The 21,393-nt window shown below is 47.6% G+C and overlaps 1 protein-coding gene across 5 annotated transcripts; it reads left to right on the top strand.

Moving 5' to 3' along the window:
- Positions 1-1,410: 1,410 nt before the first annotated feature.
- Positions 1,411-16,345, top strand: GP2 (glycoprotein 2). 5 transcript variants are annotated; one of them, XM_027098074.1, is made up of 11 exons: positions 1,520-1,615; positions 4,086-4,526; positions 4,621-4,629; positions 5,371-5,481; positions 6,674-6,891; positions 7,361-7,509; positions 8,958-9,203; positions 10,098-10,260; positions 11,215-11,299; positions 12,498-12,542; positions 15,869-16,033. In XM_027098074.1, the coding sequence occupies exons 1-11, from the start codon at positions 1,528-1,530 to the stop codon at positions 15,925-15,927; spliced, it is 1,614 nt and encodes a 537-aa protein (XP_026953875.1). In that variant the 5' UTR covers positions 1,520-1,527; the 3' UTR covers positions 15,928-16,033. The 5 variants fall into 5 exon arrangements, with proteins under 5 accessions (XP_026953874.1, XP_026953875.1, XP_026953878.1 ...); XM_027098075.1 differs by lacking the exon at positions 4,621-4,629 and adding an exon at positions 2,998-3,005 and having other exon boundaries at positions 1,540-1,615; positions 4,093-4,526; XM_027098073.1 differs by lacking the exon at positions 4,621-4,629 and having other exon boundaries at positions 1,411-1,615; positions 15,869-16,345.
- Positions 16,346-21,393: the final 5,048 nt, after the last annotated feature.

The following is a 21,393-nucleotide window of genomic DNA, read 5'->3' as shown; positions in this document are numbered from 1 at the left end:
GGAACGCTCTGTGTTCTCACTTCCAGGTAAGTCCTGCTTCAAGCCCCAGCAGTCTTTCTCCTGATCCTGGGGGCCTCCCCCAACCCTTGACTCCCTGGAATTGCTAGGGCTGTTTGTTTCTGGAAGCTTTCAGAACCCAGCAAGGAGTTTGCACCCTGGCCCTTGTCAAGGGCTCCAGATATCACTCTATGTCCAGTTCAGCCATGACTCCAGGCACCTGCTGGCTGCTCCAGGGCTAAAGGTGCCCCTCACCCTTGTCCCTGGACACCCCACCGAGAAGACAGGCCTCTACTTGGGATTTTTTTTTTTAATATTTATTTATTTGGTTGCACTGGGTCTTAGTTGCAGCAGGTGGGCTCCTTAGTTGCGTCTCATGGGCTTCTTTGTTGTGGCATGCGAACTCTTAGTTGCAGCATGCATGTGGGATCTAGTTCCCTGACCAGGGATCGAACCCAGGCCCTCTGCATTGGGGGCGTGGAGTCTCATCCACTGTACCACCTGGGAAGTCCCTCTACTTGGGATTTTATCTCTAAGAATTACCAGTCCCGGGCGCTCTCTCATAACAGATTCACGCTATCCCTTCCAGACACAGACCTCTATCTTCAACTGAAGTCTTACAGAGGCTGTACGAAGTTATCCAAAGATTTTTCCATTCGAGGAGAGTTTCCCAGAAGAGGAAGTGTTATTTATTTGAGTGCTGACAGGCTCTTCACAGCTCTTTGTTTCTATCCACTCCCTCCCCATTTATTATTCATTCATCCCTCAAACCCCTATCGAGCAACTCTTGTGCGTCAGACACTGTGTGAGGAGCGAGACTGGGCTCAGTCTGACATGGTCTCACAGACATCTACACACACAGAGGACACTTCGGGCTCTGTTAGCACAGTGCCTGATGCACAGAACTGAGAAAGGGAAGCCGTTACTTTTGTCGGTAGGTATTCATAGCACCGTCACCCGCCCCCCTCCATCCAGTCTCCAAGAGCCACTACCTTGACCTGAGTAGGAACTACCCTGAGACCTTCTAGGACATTCTGCAGTCCTGGCTGGCTCTAAGCTTGCCTTTTGTTCTCTTGCTGTCAATCTCACCCACTTGGCAAGTCTCCTGTTCCTGTTATACTACCTCCTTTCTTCAAGTCATACCTGCTTTAAAGCAATACAGCCCTTCATGAAGGAAGCCATCGGTCCATTTCTAAGAATATGGGCCTGAGCAAGCTATTTCACTTCCAGCACAGTGCTTACACACAGGAGGGGCTCAATAAGTATTTCTGGGATTAACTTACTCTGAGTCTCAGCTTCTTCATCTGTAAAATGGGAGGAATAATAATACTTGCCCTGGAGGGTGGTTCGGTGCCTTAAATGAGCTAAGGTATGCAAGGGGCTTAGTACACGTGCCAACTGATGTGGGTTCCCTTCTTACCCTTGCATGCACCCAAGGGAACAACCTCTGTCTCCTTGATCGTATCTGGGTCTCTCCCTCCCGCAACGCCCCCCGCTGCATGGATAATCTGCGGGCCACTGAGTGACCGCATGTCTCAGCTCATGGGAAGGATGGCTCCTGTCCTGTGGCTGGCCCTGGCCTCCTGCATTCTGACCCTGGCATCTACAGAACAGCAAGGTGAGTGCTCTGCTCACCTGGCATCTCAGACGCCCTGCAATACCTGGAGAGTGAGCAGGGAAGTGCAGAGAAGGTGCTTCGGGGTCAGTGAGGAGACAGGGGCATGACTAAAGCAAAGGTTCAGAAGCCGAAAGTCGAGGGAAACAAGATGAGAGAAGCTGGAATCAGTCACAGTCTCTCAGAGAGCCAAATCAGAAACTCCCCCTCGAGGACAGTGGAAGCCAGTTAACATAACTTTCCGTGCCCGGATAGGGGAGCGATCAGAGAGCCCGGGGTTCACGAGGACACGAATCACCCAGGCACTCTGTGCCTTGTTTTGGGAAGCGCTTCTCCTTCGTCGGAGTCAGTTTGCTCATCTGTAAAATGAAAGGACTAGGCTTAGTGATCTCTCTGTGGTCCTTCCAAAGATCGGGCATCTTAGATGCTTGTAGGAAGGGTTCTCAGGCTCAACACAAGGGTGAAAATTTCTGCCCGTGTCACCTGTGGAGGGGGCTAGAGGGACTCAGCTCATGGCCTCCCTTGGGAAAATACAGTGTGTGCAGGAAAGAATCCAAGAATAACAAGTGCAGCGACTCCTTTCCTTAAAACAAGCATGTGCATAAGCAAGGCTTGAACATGTCTTTTCTAAAAATTCCCTCTAATGTGATCCCAGCTTTGTGGGGGTGGACAGAGCCTTAGCAATCAGCGCCTCGGTGCTGGGCACACAGTCACCCATTAAGTAGCTTGTGCATCAGGGAAAAAAAAAAAAGGGATGTGATGTGACCCTGGTAGGATATACTTAATTCACCATTAAGGCACTCACACTGTTCAACATATCAGAACTAGAGGAGAGAATTAGCTTAAACTACTAGGCCCCAGGTGCTGTGCGTGGCATTTTGCACCTACTATCTCATTTAACCAGCCAACAATCCTTTAAAGCTTTATTTTCCCAAATGGGGCATGCCTATCCCAAAATGACTGTGAGGGTGCAGAAATTCTTAAAGAATTTTTGGGGACTTCCCTGGTGATCCAGTAATTAAAATTCTGAGCTTCCACTGCAGGGGCCACGGGTTGGATCCCCGGTCAGGGAACTAAGATCCTGCATGTTGAGGGGCACAGCCAAAAAAAAATTTTTTGATAGCTATATATACTTTTCTTCATGGGTATTAAACAAAATAACTAGTACATCATACCTATGGTATCACAGCTATTATTCCTTAGGATGAAACGAATTTATAAAGAGAGTCATTGAAAGAAACACATGAAATAAATAATAGGACAGGTGGACACACGTGTGGCAAACGTCATGACCTGAGGCATGGGAATGGATGAAGTTTGGGCACCATTAGCTCACAGGTGTTGTTTTGCAGAAGGGTCTCAGGGGAGTTAAACCATCTGCCAAGGTCACCCAGTCAGCAGGCACAGAGCTGGGTTTAAACCCAGACTGAGCAGCCTGTTGGCTTCCTCCGCCCCCCACCCCACCCCTGCTTTACTTGTCTGCCTCTTCACGCATCACAGTCCCTGAATCTGTTAAAAGCCATGAGATCAGCAATCAGAAATGGTCCTGTTAGACCAGTGGGGGGTAATTTTGCTTCTCAGGGGACAATTGACAATGTCTGGAGACAGCTTTGGGGAGGAGTACTCCTGGCATCTAGTAAGAAAAGCTCAGGGACGCTGCTAAACATCCTACAGTGCCCAGGACAGCCCCCAGCACAGAATTATCCAGCCCAAGCATCCACAGTGCTGAGGTTAAGAAACCTTGTGTTAGATCTTCCTCTACTGATAATGGACAAATGTCTATGATATATTAAGTAAAAAATGCAAGTGGAAATGGACATATATACACTACCAAATGTAAAATAGATAGCTAGTGGGAAGCAGCTGCATAGCACAGGGAGATCAGCTCAGTGCTTTGTGACCACCTAGAGGGGTGGGATAGGGAGGGTGGGAGGGAGACGCAAGAGGGAAGAGATATGGGAACATATGTACATGTATAGCTGATTCACTTTGTTATACAGCAGAAACTAACACACCATTGTAAAGCAATTATACTCCAATAAAAATGTTGAAAGAAAGAAAGAAAGAAAGAAAGAAAGAAAGAAAGAGATACAAGTGGAAAAAAATAAGCTCTACAACTTTAAACCCATTTTTATTTAAAAAGAACTGTATTTTAAACATATGCATAGAAAGGGTCTAAAGACTGTACAACAAATTTATGGTTACTTCTGGGAATGCAATGGACTCTGACAAGTTTCATTTCTACTTTATTCATTTTAATGACCCCGATGTTCTTAATGCCTGTAATGTACCACACAAAGGCCTCAGGATTATTCTGACCCCAAGGTGATGAGGGCTGGTGGTCAATGAATGGATCATGTTCTGCTTGTCCTCATTGGGCCCCCCAGCATTTCCAAAACAAAGTGTGTCGGGGATAAAAACGCTGTAGGCTCTGGGGTTTCTCTGTAAACCTGAGCATACTGTTACTCTCCAGGTTACAGAAACCCCACCAGTGCCAGTTCCTACGAGCAGGGCTTGGAGTGTGGAGCCCCTGGCACCCCAGAGGCGCAGCTCTGTTTTGACCCCTGCCAGAATTACACCCTACTGGATGAACCCTCCCGAAGCACAGAGAACACGGGAGAAGACGAGAAATGTGACAGTGACAAGCACGGCTGGTACCGATTTGTGGGAGACGGAGGAGTGAGGATGCCGGAGGACTGCGTCCCCGTGCACCACTGCCAGACGGCTGCTCCCGTGTGGCTGAATGGTACCCACCCCACCGTCGGGGAGGGCATCGTCAACCGTATCGCCTGTGCCCATTGGAGTGGCAACTGCTGCCTCTGGAAGACGGAGGTGCTGGTGAAGGCTTGCCCGGGCCAGTACCACGTGTACCGGTTGGAGGGCATCCCGAAGTGTGATCTGAGATATTGCACAGGTGAGGGGAGCAGGGCTACCCGGTGAAGTGCCCAGGGTCAGTAGAGAGAGTGGAGCAGGTCAGGAGGAGATTCAGCAGAACAGCCTCGACTCAGTGCCTGTCAGTTATTGCCCAATGGGAATGTTGCCCAAGGGCTGCCAGACCTTCCAGCATTTCAAGTAAAGCCAGAAATTCGGATCTGAAGGTGAAATCTCCTGGCGCGTCTATCCACGTGTGTGGCATAATATTCAGAACTCAAACTCATTGAGATTTAGATTCCACTTGGGCAGTTTAATTCAGCTCTCTGAGTTTGGGTTTTCTGAGCTGAAAAAAACGGACAATGGCAAAAATGACAGCAACACAGCATGCATTACAGTGCCTCTGCTCCTGTTCTAAACACTTGAAACCATTCATTCCTTTAGTCCTCTCCTCAACTTCATGAGACATGCACTATATAGTTAGTTCAGATGAGGGGTCTGGGGCACAGAGAGGTTCAGCAGTTCTCCCAACATCACAGAGCTGGAATTGTGGCAGAGCCAGGTTTGAGCCTAGCACCCCAGCTGCACGATCCAAATGCTTAACTGCTGTGCTACCCCCACCCCCATGTGGTCACCGCGTGAAATGAACGAGCTAATGCATGGAAAGTACTGGGAACAGCGTCTGCCTTGTAGTAAGAGCACTAGGATGCACCTCCGGGGTTCTCACCTCACTGGATTAGGAGTCAGGAAATTCGAGTTTGTGGCTTGACCCTTCCACCAAGCGTGGCACAGGTCTTCCGTGCCCTGTAGAATGACAAGGTTGGCCTTGGTGGCCTCAGGTCCACCCTGCTCTGCATCTTATCCTCTTCCTCTGCACCTTACCCCAGACCCCGCCACCACGCAGCACAGCTGTGAGAGGACCTGCCGCTCCAAGGAGGAGTGTCGCTTCGTCAGTGGCACCTGGGACTGCTTCTGCAGACAGGACCTCAATATCTCCGGTGAGCGCTGGGATTGGGCTGGCCTAGTGGGCAGGGCAGGAGGGAGGGAACTTCAGAGGGTCTGGACAAGGTGTGGACCAGAGTCAGCAGGGATGGAACTGAGGTCAGGGGATGAGAGTGCACGAAGCCAGTGAGTTTGCAAGGATTGGGGGCAGGGATGGAGCACGTTTCCAGGTCAGCCACTGGACCGTGGCCTCAGGAATGAGTGGGCTTGACCCATGAGGGACAAAGGATGAGAACTCTGCAGGTGTGGAAGTTGTGTTGAAATATCTGCAGAGTCTGTACATGAGGAACAGGGGCAGACTCCTGTGCCAGTCCTGGATTGGCCAGGTGGGGCCTGGGGCCTGGGACAAGCCACCTACACTCTCTGAGCCTTAATGTCCTCATCTGTAAAATGGGGATGAGATAATAATAAAAAATACCCACAATGCAGGGATTTTATGAGACTTCAATCAGAGCAGTCCAAATGGGCAGGCTCTGGAGGTGATGTTTTGTTCATCCCAGTAGGTAAGCAAACACAGTCAGGTGACCCATGGGTAGACATGCCACAGATGAGCCCTAAGCCCCGGGTGGGGATTGGATGAGCTTCCCGCTGAGATGATCTCCTTCCCTGCGAGACTCTAACAAGGGCCTCCGACGCTTGCTTTGGGTACAGGCCTGCTTTCCTGTGAGCACACTCCCAGTCGCTGCAGAGGAGAGAGTGTTCTAAGCAGAGGGGCAAGAAGGAGCCCGAGTTCCTCATCTCTGGCGACAAGGGTGTCCTTCTACCTCCAGATGCAGGGAGGGCACCTTTCACAGGGGAGACTTAGTTCCTGCCTTCAGGGAGACAGAGAGGAGGGTCACAGTGTCCTTCTTGCATCAGCTGTACCTTAAGTAACTTTAATTCAAAATAATCAATGTACCATTAAGCATATTTTGGGGCGACCTGCTCTGGGGCTCAACAGGAACCAGACACGAGAACCTTCACCAAGCCTGCACACAAAATGCTTGGAAAGCTTGGACCAGGGGCATCTCTGCCAACTTCACCTACCACAAGCCTGGGTGTGAATCCCACGTGGGTCCCAGGCCCCCTCCAGTCTCCCCAGCCTCCCGGTGGGCAAGGTGGCTTTGCCAAAGGGCAGAAAGTGTGAGCTCTGCCCGCTACGTCCAGGCTTCTGTCCACTCTACCTCCCTCCCTCTCCCAACTTTCCAGATGTGCACAGTTTGCAGCCCCAGCTGGACTGTCAGGCCAAGGAGATCAAAGTGTCCCTGGACAAGTGTCTGCTGGGAGGCCTGGGTTTCGGGGACGAGGTCCATGCCTACCTTCGGGACCAGAACTGGAACTGCAGCAGCATGATGCAAAGAGAGGAGAACAACTGGATATCGGTGACCAGCCCCGCCCAGGCTGGTGCCTGCGGAAACATTCTGGAGGTGAGTGGTGTTTATCCCACTGCTGCCAGAGTGTCTCAGTAACTGGGAGCCCTTGGACAAGTCACTTAGCCTCCATGGGCCTCTAGAGGTATGTGAGCTTACACATGTTTGTCCAGGAAAGAGCTGAGAATAGGTTTGATCTTAAGCTCAGCAAATGTAAGTTATGATTATGATTATTTCACTTAGGGATGAGGTGGGAAAGGTTCACAGAGGACCAGGCATGGTGGTTCCTGACTGTTCCCAAGGGTCAGTAATTTATTGTTGTAGTTTTTGATCTGGGGTCCTCAGTCCCCTTCCCGTAAAGTGTCAGTGCCACTGCGGGAGGAGGCCCATTGCCTCCTTGAGGTCAGAGGGCAGGGTGTCAGCTTGACTGACAGCATCAACTCTGGAGTCACACAGACCTGAATCCCAGATACACTTGTACCCTCATCCACATAAACATACGTGTGGTCTTGTTTTTATGCCAAAGAGAAACCAAACCCATGCCATCTACAAAAACACCCTCTTCTTGGTCAACGATTTCATCATCAGAGACACCATCCTCAGCATCAACTTCCAGTGTGCCTACCCGCTGGACATGAAAGTCAGCCTCCAAACTGCCCTGAAGCCCATCGTAAGGTATGGCACTGACCCTTACTTACCCTTTGACCCGTAACCCTGACTGACTTCACGACATCTTAGGACGTCCACAGGATCCGCCCGCCTCCTTCAGGAGCTTCCGTTCATTCGCTTGTTCACTCCACAAATATTTGTTGATTATGTATGGGGATGTTCGGCATGAACAAGGCAGGCATAGAATATTTTGTGGATATTAAAGATTATTACTATGAAACAATACAACAACATGAAACAGTGTTAATTAAATATGCTAAGGAAGGGCTTCCTAGAGGTATGTGAGCTTACACATGTTTGTCCAGGAGAGAGCAGTGGTTGAGAGTCCGCCTGCCGATGCAGGGCACACGGGTTCGTGACCCGGTCCGGGAAGATCCCACATGCCGCGGAGCGGCTGGGCCCGTGAGCCATGGCCGCTGAGCCTGCGCGTCCGGAGCCTGTGCTCCGCAACGGGAGAGGCCACAACAGTAAGAGGTCCGCGTACCGCAAAAAAAAAAAAACAAAAAAAAAAAAACGCTAAGGAACAAAAATGCACAGCAATTTCATTTATCTTGAGGAAGAAAGGCATTAACAACTAACTGTATCAAAAATTATTTACAAGTGAGATGCACGCAGTGTGGGGTAGGCTCGGAGTGCTGTGGGATCAGGGAGCAAGGGTCCCTGACCTAATCTTGGTTGGGGAGCACAGTTGGGGGCAGGAAGGCTTCCCTGCAAATGTGGGATTTAAGCCAGATCAGCTTTGATTGGATAAACAGCGCCTGTAACTCACCAGAAATAGAACCAAATAGCAATTTGGATGGAATTCAATTTGGGCAGGGGCTTTTGTCTTTTGTTCACTGCTGTATGGCTGTGCCTGGACTGGGCCCTGTTGAAGGAATTCCTCAGCATTCCTAGACTTGCTGGGGGTCCTTCTGGGGGTATCAGAAACCCAAGGTGCCCTTCCCATTCCCTAATTGCCTCCTGGGCTCACAGAATGGCAGGGTTAGGATTAGAAATCTTCTGGTTCAATTTCTAGATTTCAGTCTGTAATGTGTTGGGGTCCAAGGTTCATAAAAAATAAACATTAAAGCCATTTTATTTATCTTGTTAAAATTGGTGTTTTATTGAAGATTATGGGGTGCAGGGAAGAGGTCTGCTGCTAGAAACTGTGAGCCCACAGAACTGGTTCCAAGCCCTATTCTACAGGTTAGAAGATGGAGGTGTTCTTTGAGTGAAGGAGGTATGTCTGCTCTCTGTTGCAGGGAGAATTTGTAGGAATCCTGGAGCCAGACTCATGTGTTTGTCAAGTTTAGAAGGTAGTAAATGCTTGATTTAAATAACTGATTGAATAGTTCATTTAGGAATCAAAGATGTGCCTCTGCCTTCATAACCCAACACAAGTGTGGGACTTGACTGATTTTGTTCTCACTGGTCAAAACCTGAAGTTTCCATTCTTGTGGTTTTTCTGTTTTCAGTTCCCTGAACATCAGTGTGGACGGGGAGGGAGAGTTCACTGTCAGGATGGCCCTCTTCCAAGACCAGAACTACACATCTCCTTATGAAGGGTCTGCAGTCGTGCTGTCTGTTGAATCCATGCTCTATGTGGGTGCCATCTTGGAGAGAGGGGACACGTCCCGATTTAACCTGGTGTTGAGGAACTGCTATGCCACGCCCACTGGAGACATGAATGACCCTGTGAGATATTTCATCATCAGAAACAGGTACCGGACAATCTGGGGTTATCTTTTGGCCTAAATGAGGTTTGGGGTGGAGAAGAATGATCACCTCATCCCTGTCTGGCAGTTGGGTAACTTGGCTTGCCTCTTTTGGAAAATAATTTGGTATTACATATGATGACCATACCCTGTGACCCAGAAATATCACTCCTGAGATTGTAGCCTTAAAGGATTAATACAAAATAGGTGGGCAGGGTAAAGAAATGCCAATTATTTTTCATTTCAGTACCTTTTATAACGTTGGCGATAGGTTCATAATTCAAAAACAGGGGACTTTTATACAGATGTTAACGCTAACTGAACAACATGAAAATAGTGTAACTGTTATGGGACAAAATATTATTGAATATTGTTAACTAGCAAAAACAAAGGGAAATGCATATCTATAGATCATGATTCGAACCGTGGTAATAATACTAGTTAACATTTACCATAGAGTTTAGCTGTATGCCAAGCACTGTACTAGGCAGAATATAAGGCTTATCTCATTAAATGCTCACATCAACCCTAGGAAGTGCATATTCCTGTCCCTACTTTACAGATAAGAAAAGTGAGGTTCAGTAAAGTAATCGGCTCACGATCGCTTAACTAGAAAGTGGGTTGGGTTGGAATTTGAAATCAGTCTGTCTCGTTCCAGGGACTGTGCCCCCCCCCCCCCCACTTAAACCGTGTGGGCTTATGGGTAACATTGTGGAGGAAACCTGGAGGAATAAAAGTCTGTGTTATAGGTTGGAGAAAACACTTGGCGGGAGGTGGGGAGGCTCTTTAATTCTCTCTGATGCTATTTTTATACTGGGTACAAATTAAAGATGCAGCCAAGGGCCTCAGGCCCCCTGAGTTGCTCTAGAAGTTAAATCCCTGTGCCTGTCACCCTCCCAGCTGCCCAAATAAACGTGATTCCACTATCTACGTGGAAGAGAATGGGGTGTCATCGGAAAGCCGGTTCTCAGTTCAGATGTTCATGTTTGCTGGAAATTATGACCTAGTTTTCCTGCATTGTGAGATTTCTCTCTGCAATTCCCTTAAAGAGCAGTGCCAGCCGGTGAGTATCTCTTTGGACTGAACAGCTATTCAGTGCCTGACATGGGGCCTGGTACCTCCATATATATTTATTGGAATTATGGATGGATTGAAAGACGGGAGGGAGGAAAGGAGAGAGGAAGGGAGAAAGGGAAAGGAAGTTAGATGGATGAAGAGATGGAAAGATGGATGGATGGGTGGATGGATGGAAGGGAGGGAAGGAGAAAAAGAGGAAGAGAGGGACAAAAGAAGGATGAATGGATGTACTTTAAGCCTCCAAAAGCCCACAGGTAAGCAAGCCTTGTGTCCCCAGGAAGTATATCAGATGAAAGAGCCTGTCCTCTAGGTTTCCTTGGCCCAGGACATTTTAAATGATTTTAATAATAGTTGACTTCTTTTAGTGCTTACTCTGTGTCAAGCACTGTACTAAAACTTTTATATGCCTTATCTAATTTAATTCTCACAGCAACCCTTTAAGTAGATTCTTTTAGCAACCCCATTGTACATATGAGGAAACTGAGTTCAGAGAGGTCCCTTGCCCAAGGGCCACACAGCTAGAAAGTATCAGAGCTGGGGTGTGCCCTGGCTGAGGTGTAACTACAGTGCCCATGCTCTTAACCCAGATTTAGCACTGCCTGCTACGAGGTGGCATTTCTTGAGTGCTTGCTATGTGCCTGTGTGCTGCAGACATACTTCCTTTTAACCTTCACAACCAGGAAGATACTATTTAACAATAGTAGACAGGTATAGTCATCTGTCCCAAATTAAACAGCTAAAAGAGAGGAGAAGAGATTCAAACCCAGGTTCCTTTGACATGACAGTGAGAATTCTCTAGATTGAGAAAACCAGACATCAGAATTAGGATCATAGAGGGGGCGAGGCTCCATGCTTGGGCCGGAGCTGCCCATTGCAGAAGCAGCCTGGAGAGGAACGCGCCTTTACATTTTGACATAATGAGAATTCTCCATCCCCACAGTCTTGCTCGAGAAATCAACTCCGCAGTGAAGGAGTGGCTATTGACCCAGCCCGTGTTTTAGATCTGGGACCCATCACTCGCAGAGGTAAGAAGTGGCCACGTCCTAGTGATAACACCAGCTGGCCAGGTGCTGACAGCTAACTGCAGATGCCTGGGGTCACCAACCTAACACCCCAGGCCTTTTTCTGCTTCCTCAGTGCCCCCCACTGGTGAATGCATCTTTCCAGGAGATGCTTTGGGTAATGATAGTCGCTTTTGCCACATGTGCTGTGCGCTAGAGATCAGGCTAAGCTCTCAGCATGCACTGACTCACTTAATCCTCCCCAGATGCTTCCACTTTACAGGTGAGAAACTGAAGCTCAGAGAGATTAAGTGACTCACCCAAGATCACCCACTCGTGAGCAGCTGGAGTTAGCGCTGAACCCAGCTCGGTCTGATTCCAAAGCGTGTGTCCTTTGCCTTTTCCCTCCTGCCAGGTCCCCATAACTCAGTCTAAGTCCTAAACCAACTTTGTTTTCTGAGGAATGACTGTGTTTCTCAAAATTCAGTTACAGTGTTCTGGGGCATGACATAGGAGAAGCTTTCCAAGTGCTCCTCAAATTTTCATCCCTCCATCCCGTGGGTTAGCAGGACCTGTGGTAGTTAGTCATGGTTTTTATTCACACTGGAATGGCAGAATCAAGAAATCCAAGAAAGTGAAAACATTTTCTTTTTGTCCTAGAGAAATTAGGATGCAGTAACATTAATAACAGTAATAATAGTAATGGTAATGATAATACTTTGTGCCTGGCACCATACCAAACACATTTATATGCATTGTCACATGAAATGTTCACAACAGTCTAAGGACGTGAGCACTATTACCACTTCCATTCTCCAAATGAGTAAACAGGCTGTCTCCTGAAGAAGGCTCTGCCTGGAATTGTCCTGTCCTTTTATTGCCTCATGTGTTGTCACAGGGTAGCTAGGGGAGGGGGGAGGAGGTGCTAGGAACTTCCACTTTGCAACCAGACAGACTGGGGTTCAAATCCAAGCTCTTCCGCTCACTGGCAGACATTGCTGAGCCTCGGTCTTCTCATCTGTCAAATGGGGATGAGAACAGTTTCCTCACAAATCTGTCAGGAGGATTAAGTTTCATATGCATGATAATAGATGCTTCCACAATGTGGATTGTCCGTGACTGTGATGGCCAGGTCCAGGAGGTCTTGGAGCAACTAAGGCTACAGTGCCACAGTCAGTGGAGCATGACTATGGAAACCCTCACCTTCTGCTCTTGTCTCCAGGTGCCCAGTCTCTTGGTGTCATGAGTGGAACCACCAGCACTGCAGGTACATCATTTTCTCCTGCCTTTCCCATAGCCCTCCCTCCCAACTCTCCCTCTTTTTAATTCAGTGAATATTTAGTTATAGCCTCTTCTACGTGCCAGGCCCTGTGCCGAGAACTGTGGACCGTGATATAAATCAGACCCTAGGCTGGCTCTAGAGATGAGCTCTCACAGTGCAGCAGGAGAGCCAGTCATTAGACAGGAAATGTTTGTTGAGCACCTACTGTGTGCTAGGCAGTGAAGTTATAATGGTGAACGATACAGGCCAGATGCCTGTCCTCATGGAGATTGTGTTCCAGTTGAGAAATAGATAACAAAAAGTTAACAACGTAGTTTAGAAATAGAGGAGAGTGATGTGATAGAAAATTACCAGCATGGGTTAGGGTTAAATAACCGCCTTAGATAACACAGAAGTTTATTTCTCTCACACATAAATGAAGTCCACAAGGCAAGCAATCCAGGGCTAACAGGGCAGCACTATAAGGTCGTCAAGAATCCAGACTCACTTCATATGGATAAGGGAAGGCTAGCTCCTAATAAAGAGAGGCAGGCTCTGAGGGCATTGGCTCCGGGCGACCAGAAGAATCACAATCCTTAGGAGCCTCTATCCAGACGATCTCATCCCATGTTCCTCAGTCCCCAGGTTTTTCCAGCTAGAGCTCTGACATCGTAGCAAAGCTGCCTAGACAGACCATTCAACCATCATTTAAGCTTGGCAACTATATTGAGTCCGAATTTGCTCTTCAGCTGTATCCACTCTCCTATTGGCTGTAGATAAGGGCTTCTTACAAGCTAACTAACTCCCAAAGAGACCCTCTGGCTCCCTCACTTGGCCCTAACAATGAAAACTCCTCAGTTACTCATCCTTCTGCAGTAGGGCATTACTATAAAGCAGTAATAATTAACCAATGCCAGTTCCCCTGTACTTAAAGGCCTGAATCATTGTACTGGCCAGAGAATTCCCCCCTCAACAGGGACTTTCTCTTGAGTCACTAATTGGTGAACATTTTAGCAATTATTTTGCTTCCTTATGATGGGAACTACTCATGCCACACATATTAGTTGGGATTGGGTTCTAAAAAAAAAAAAGAATCCAACCTCCTTCCATCTCACCCCTCTACCATCTTTAGGGTGTGGCCATCACCTTCATGGTCTAAGATGGCAGCCAGAGCACCAATCTTTATATCTAGGCCAGGATTGAGGGAACTTGGAAGAAGGCAATGACTTTTAAGGAACAATCCTGGAAGCTGACACCTTATACCTCCACTTACATCTCATTGGCCAGTGCTTAGTCACATGGCCACACCTAGCTGCAAAGGAAGTTGGGAAATGTAGTCTTTATCCTGGGTGGCCATGTGCCCAACCAATGTGTGATGGTTCTATTACCAAGATAGGAAGGAAAATGAATATCAGAATGGATAAATGGTCAGAAAATTTTTCAGAGGAGGTGATATTTGAACTAAATGAGAAAAAGGAGACAGGTGTGCAAATATTAGCAGAATAAGCCCTGTAGGCCAAATGAACGCCAGTTGCAAAAATGAGATAGGCATATAAGCAGATAAATCACAAGCAAGTAGGTAGTGCAGAAGGGGCACACAGAAGAGTAATTAACTGTATTGGATAAGGTCAGGAGAGAATTTCTGCATGTGTTAACATCGGAAAGGGCTTTTGATGGATGAATTGGAGCTCAATAGGAAGACAAATCTAAGAAATGTATTTTGGCCCAAAGGGAAAGCAATGCTATTAAGATTTCACTATCCCCCAAAATGGGCTATGCTGGTGAACCCAGACATGAAAAAGTTCTACCCATCCTCAAATCTCCAACTAGATAACAGTCTAAAAGTTTCCAGATAATCTCAAGTTGTCCTCTCCATGCTCAGTGCTAACATTCAGACAACACTCAGAAAAGCAGTGCTCATTGGAGAGGGGGGTTAGAGCTCAGAGCAAAAGCAGCTTGAGAGCAGGGACCTCAATCTCATTCATTTCTTCCAGTCCTTCAGGTTAGCACAGTGCCGGGAGCAGCCTGGCTTCCCAGTAGCCTTTGCCAAATTGACTAATTTCTCGGTGGGTAGTGGATTCTGGAGCCTTCTGAAAATGGAGGGAGTTACTGTGACCTGGTAGCAGAGACCCACAAGAGGGCACCTATGGTTTCATTGCTTGCTATCTCCCACAAGCATTTCTGATGTTTTAGAATTAATTAAACATCAACCTATGTTTCATAATTATAAGCTGATTGTCATATACTAATATGTTTCTGAAAATTATGATATTCTTCTCCCCCTCCCTCCTAAGGACATCAGCAAGTTACTCTGAAATTTAGGGGACAGAGAGCCGTTATAATCTGGTATTGGGTGGAGGGGGCGGTGCATACCTCTCCCAGGTCCTCCAACATGAGGCAGCTATGATCCAGGATCCAAGCCCTTCTTTAACCCTGAGTATACAGTAATGTTTAGAAGAGATATGAATCCAACCTCCCAGATCTTAGAGTCTGATTTTCAAAATCAATACTTACATGGTGTTTACCATGTGCCAGGCACTGTTCTAAATGCTTGCTATGAGTTCACTCACTTGCCTTACAAAAATCTCACGCAGTAATAGCTGCTAGTAATGTTTCTATTTTGCATACAGGGAAATTCAGGTTTGGAGAGCTTCAATAACTCGCCTGGGTCTGCACAGCTAGCTGCAGAGCTAGGATTCTAAGCTAAGTAGTCAAGCAACAGAAGTAGTGCTTTTTAACCTCCCTGTCCTTCTGCCTCTTCAGTATTAGTCATAGTAAGTAATGCTAGCTGCTGTAACAAACAATCTCCATCTTTCTGTGCTTTTATACAACAGTTTATTTCCCATTAAATCACTGGAGGATGCAGTTCAGTGCCTTTGCAGTCATTAGGAACTCAGGTTCTTACCTTCTGGTAACTTCTGGCAACTCTACTGTCCCCCACAAGTCCTCTCCTGGATCCTCTGCTTCTGGTCCCTAGATGATGGATGAAGGAGCAGGGAGAATTATGTAGGAGGTTTTAAGGACCGGGCCTAGAAGCAGCTTCTACCCACATTCCACTGGCCAGATTCAGTCATATGGTCCCACCTACCTGCAAAGGAGGTGGGGAAAAGTGCCTTCCAGCATGCTCAGAGGAAAATGAAGTTTATTTGGTGGTGGTGAGACAGCTTTGCCTCTACCACATGGCCCTGTGCCACCTCCCAGGGGCTATAACCCAAAATAAATATTAAGGATACTCTGCCTTTGTCATCCTTGTAAGACAGAAGATAGGGATGCCACCTCATTTTGGCTGCTGAATTCCAAAGCCCACCTGACAGTCCTCTCTTGCGTTTCAGTGTTCCTGGTGGCCTGGCCCATGCTTCTCCTGCCTGTCCTCCTGGCTGGGCTGTTCTGAGAGCTCAGCTGGCATCTGGCCTTGAAGCTCGTGTTCTTCCCTCTGGCGATGGCTTCCAGTCACCCTTCAGCTCTGCTGATTCTCTCTCCAAATCACATAGACAGTCTCCAGGCCTGACTACGTTTTGAGAAAAAGAAGAGTTTCGCTTGTTTAACACTCGCAGTGCCTTTGTATTCCTTTTTTTTCTCAGGTGGGTGCCCTGCCACCTGGCCTGGCCTGACTTCCTCATTCATTAGCAGGATCCTGAAAGCAAATTTGCGATGTGCTTCTGTGGCTACAAGTATAGCACACGTTCATAACTTCAGGGAAGAGGGGCTATGTCAATGGGGGGAAGGGGCGGGGGAATTGCTTGTAAAAAGATGCCTCCCACAGACTTCCCAAACACCCCCTGTTCTGACTGCCAGTAAATTGAACAGACCAATGTTTGCTTTCACCCCGCTTCCTCTGGTGTACTTCCATCCCGGTTTCAACAATAGGCAAGGGAACATGTTGTAAAGGGGCCACTTTTGGAGACCTTGTTCTGGGGAAGACTGGTGCCCATTGCTCCCCTGTCCCCCACCACACTGCAGACATGCTTTGACATGCCTAAAACTACACAAACACCTACCCCTGGGACCTGGATGCTAGAGGAAATGCTCAGTTTGGGTGCAGAGATGCTGTCACCCCAGAGCACACCTCTAGCTGTAAATAGTGACGCCCTTGCTCTGAAGGGTTAAGCAGGGAGTCCCAGTATAAAATGACGCATCAGTTCTGCCATGGGGATGTAGCAGCAGAGCCTGGGGGATGGGTGAAGTCCCTTTCTGGAAACCTTGAATGAACCCTCACAAAGACTCCATGAAGATGCCACAGATAGAGAATGCTATGCATGAGGCCTCTCCAAGCCAGCCTCAGGGAAAGTGACAGGATCAGGGCTAGGCGACCAGAGGCAGAGCCTATTCATCTGCCAGGAGGAGACTTTCCAAAGTGCCACGTTGTTCAGAGATGGTATGGTTGCAAGAAAGAGAAACCCACTCCAATGGACTCAGGCCAAAGGGGAATTAATTATAAGGATATAGGAGCACCAAGTCCAAGGACAGAAGATACAGCCGACTGCACAAGGAGAAGCACGAGAAACTGAAGTTTGTCTGTCTTTCCACCTGTCACTCTTCCTAGAACCTTGCAGCCCTTACATCTGCTTATCTTTGTGTGTTCCCTTCATTTCCCCCCTCTCTCTGTGAAACTAGCTTTACCCGTTCATTCATCATCCTTGATTAAACATGGACATTGCAGCTTCGTATCACTTCTTAATTCAGAGACCACAGAGACCAACTGGCATCTTGGTATTCCACATCCAAATTGCACCCGGGGAATCTGATTTCCCTGTGGGTATGAATGCTTCCCCTGGTCCAATCATCGAGGGCAGGCGAGCGGGCTCATCTAGCACAGAGCCAGTGGGGACGACCTGAGGGGGCAGGTCTCAGATAAATGGCGGTGTTCCTTGGACAGGTATCCCAAAAGACCACTATGATAGTGGCTTCTTTGAAAGGGGGTTTCCCAGGAGGAATTGCTTTCTGTTTCCTGGTAAGTTAGAGGATTCACAACTACTGTATTCCAAGGGAGGTGTCATGCTAGGAGTGGACCTGAAAGGAGGTCAGAGGTCCTAATCTTTCCCCTCTCTGAGGCTCATCTTCTCCCTTCTGTAGAAAAAGGGGGCTTGGCTAGAGCCAGATTCACAACATTTATAGTGGAGCTATTTCTTTAAGTACAAGTCTACATGAACATCCAATATCTAGAGATTAAAAGCAAATAGACTCTTGTTGATGTCAGGTAGGGGGTTACCTCTTCCATTCTGTGCTGCCCTCCTCAAACCCCCAAAGAAACTCCATGATAACCCACAGGGTTACCAAGGGCAAAATTTTGGAATTCCCTGGAACATACAACCTCTAATATCTCTTCCGGTGTAATGCACATGGGATTCCAATTAACTAGACTGACGCCCTTTGTCTGTCTGTCTGTCTAACATCTATTTATATATCATCTATCTATCTATCTATCTATCCATCTAGCTCCTAGTCTCTCTTTCCCTCTCCATCTGTCTGCTATCATCAAGGTAGTTACAGCTTTTTGTCTTCTATGAATGGGCATCCCTCCAAGCAACAGCCACCGACTATTCAGTCTACTTCGTTCATTCGATCAACACTAATCTGCTGAGCAGTTGTTATGTCCCAGGTCCAAGGGCCTGGGTAAAATAATGAAGGAAACACAGTCCCTGCCCCTAAGACGCTGACAATCTGGTGGAACACACACATGCACAGAGGCGTGCACGGGCAGATCACATCCACACACACTTTCCCACTGACCCTCAGGCCCAGAACTCACACCCATACCAACATACACTTGCAACAGATATACATGTCAACTTCACGTGCTCAGAGATACATGTCACACACAGAGCTCCTCACCTGGGCCCTCAAGCTCAGTCACCTACATGTTTATTGCCATGAATAACTTAGTAACAGCTACATTTTAACATGTCCTGTGCATCACTCTAGATGCACTGTGGACACTGTATCATTCCACCCTCATATTAGGTACTGAAGATATGTACTTTTATTGCCCCCAGTTTAGAGATGAGTAAACCAAGGCTTAAAGAACTACTCGCCCAAGAGCTTATAGCTTTCAAATTCTGTATTCAGGGTTTAAACCCAGGTAGACTGAACTTGGGGCATTTGCTCTTGATTGGACACTCTATGCTGCCTCTCTTTATATACAAAGCACACACACACACACACACACACACACACATAGAGGTACTCATATATTCACACATGTACCACTATATATACATGCATCCACTCGTGTGCATACAGGCACATGGGAACGTGTGGACGCATTTGCCTACACAGAGACCCTCACACATACACAGACATGAACGTTAATGGACACACAGATGCTAATGTGCACACTGACTTGTGCGTGGTCATGTAGATGCAGACACACACACCTTAGTACAGAAAAAAATAAAACAAGAAACATATCCTATGCTATACACACACACAAGCACACATAGATACATGTGCATACAGGACCCGGATCCAACTCCCCAGGAGCCAGGACTCCAACCATGTCTCCTCTCTCATTAGTTTTCCTCTCCTCCATCCCCAGTCCTGCCCAGCTGGGCACTGAGACAAGAAGTCCAACCTGGGTCACAGTGAAAATAGGCTCTAGACTCAGCATCTGGAGTAGAAAGATGACGGAGACAGTGAGAAGGAACCTGACCCGTATCAGGAACACTGATGTCTCTGTCCTGGCGGGGCGTGGGGTACCTCCTCGTAGCAGTGGTGGAGGATGCAGAGAAGAACTGGGCAGCCCTGCCCTCTAGGACCTTAGAGTCGACTTGGGAAAGCAGGGCATACAGACTCCATGCAGCCAAAGCCAGGCAGTGGAAGACTGACACAGACACTGCTGCAAGATGGGGAGAAAGGAGAGCTCAACTCAGCCTGGGAGAAGAAGGAAGTATCCCAGGCCAGAGAGTTTAGTCCCTTCATTTTCCAGTTGGAAACTGAGGTTCCCAAAAGAGAAGTCACATGTCCATTCTTAACTCTATAAGGGACACTAGAAGACGTGTTGTGACCAGCTGGGCATGAGGGGCAGGGGGAAAGTGGTCCCCTGAAGGAAATTGGAATGAGGACCCTAAAGGATAAATTCCACCCAACCTAAGTCATTTCATAATCTCTCCAAACCCCCTCCTTCTTCTTCCACCTCTTTCTCTTACAAAGGGCTGGAAATCACCCTCTTCTTTCCCTTCCTCATCACAGTAGATTCTCCCTTCTAAGGAGAGAATCTTAGAAGGTTCTGTGATCTTCTGTGACTTTTCTTCAATTCCATTGACGCTGATCTCTTCTAAGTCACCGTCCTCTCATACCTCTATAATAGCTTCCCAACTGGTCTGTCTCTAGCCTCACCCCTCCCAATCCACTCTCTACACTGCAGCTAGTCAGCATATAAAGCCATTCACTTCTCTCTTGAAACCTCTTCAGCAGCTCTTTACCTTCTATGGAATGAGGTCAGCGTCCTAGCTGGCATACAAAGTCCCCACCGCCTGAGCCCTGGCGGTCTCTTCAGCCTCAGATCTTATACGTATCCCCTATATACCCCTGTTCTGGCTTCTCTGAATTTTCCACCTGTTCCATTTCACCTGTGCTGCTTTTTTCATGTGCTGGTCTTGCTGCCTGGAAGGCCCCTCCCATGCTGGGGATGTGACCCTAATTAACTTCAGGGTCATTTCTCCTGGAAAGACTTCCTGTCCCTGCTCCCCAGTCTAGAGCTGATTACACTCCATTCTGAGAGCCCTTCTCTCCAGAACCTCATTCTCCTGTGCATTATCTGCATCTGAAGTGATCTGTTTATACTCATCCCACATCCTCCACCCTAGACTGTTGGTTCCTCAAGGACAGGGGTTTTGCCATAGTCACACACTACTGGCTATAAATGAAGACACAGGCTGCATCATGCTGTCATCTTCCAGGAGAGGAAGAAAGAGCTTAATATCAAAAATAAAGAAGAATTTCTCACTTGGATAATTATGAAAGCGCCAACTCAGAATGGGAACAGGAATTCTGGGCTCGACCCCAAACGTGCCCTGCATCCCAGTGTCAGTCAATCTTAGCAAGGATCGCTTTTCTTTCCCTTTAGTTCCCATCTTCTGTGACTTCAGGGGAGGTTGCTTGGAAATCTGAGTATTTTTTTTTCTTTTTTTTTCTCATTGAGGAGGGCTCTTAGGAAACTGATAGAGCGGTTATTAGTGGAGAGGAAATTGAGAGAGCTGAAGAGTGATTATAACTTAACAGCAGGGGGGAAAAACACACACAAGAAAAACCCCATAAAAACCAAGCATGTAAGAGATTGGGAGACTAAGTCCAGAACTGAACACACATAGCAGCTGTAAGGGTGGAAAAATAATTTTCCCTCTATTCTTATAGGTAGAGGCTGAGACACACACCCCCACCCCCCGCACCAGATACACACACACACCCCATAATAAAAGATTAACAGGAGAAAAACAAACATAAGTTTAATAACATGTCTACCTCCTGTATACATGGGAGATGCCCAGGAAAACCGACGCGCAGGGTGCACTGGGCCAGGAATCAAGAAATTCAGATTTCAGACTGACTTCTGCTGATGTGAGTTCAAGGATGCCACTTAACTTCCCTTGGGCCCTCTGTAAATTAAGATAATGATACCTCTTCCACTGCACTTAATGATCTATGACTCTGCTTTCGACAGGCTGTGGCTGTCGCATGTTCTGGCCCCAGCATAGCCCTCTCTATCCAACCTGGGGCTGTCTCAAGACACATTCCCAGTGGTAAACTTGGCCTCAGAACCCTCTGGTTGGCTTGGAACCTGGGAGAGCACCTCTCTGGTCCTGAAATGCAAGGGGGGGAGGCAGTTCAGAACTCGGAGATTACGTGCGAGAAAATGCTC

Source organism: Aethalodelphis obliquidens, unplaced genomic scaffold, assembly GCF_003676395.1.
Source record: "Aethalodelphis obliquidens isolate GAN/ISIS:26980383/991018 unplaced genomic scaffold, ASM367639v1 scaffold120, whole genome shotgun sequence".
Classification (NCBI taxonomy): Eukaryota; Metazoa; Chordata; class Mammalia; order Artiodactyla; family Delphinidae; genus Aethalodelphis; species Aethalodelphis obliquidens.
This window is presented reverse-complemented; position numbering and strand designations above follow the sequence as displayed.

Bases quoted from the DNA above. Each gene is read 5' to 3' on its own strand.
- GP2 (XM_027098074.1), top strand. From the start codon at position 1,528: ATGTCTCAGCTCATGGGAAGGATGGCTCCTGTCCTGTGGCTGGCCCTG. The intron at 1,616-4,085 runs GTGAGTGCTCTG...GTTACTCTCCAG, and splicing joins GGCATCTACAGAACAGCAAG to GTTACAGAAACCCCACCAGT. The intron at 11,300-12,497 runs GTAAGAAGTGGC...TCTTGTCTCCAG, and splicing joins GGGACCCATCACTCGCAGAG to GTGCCCAGTCTCTTGGTGTC.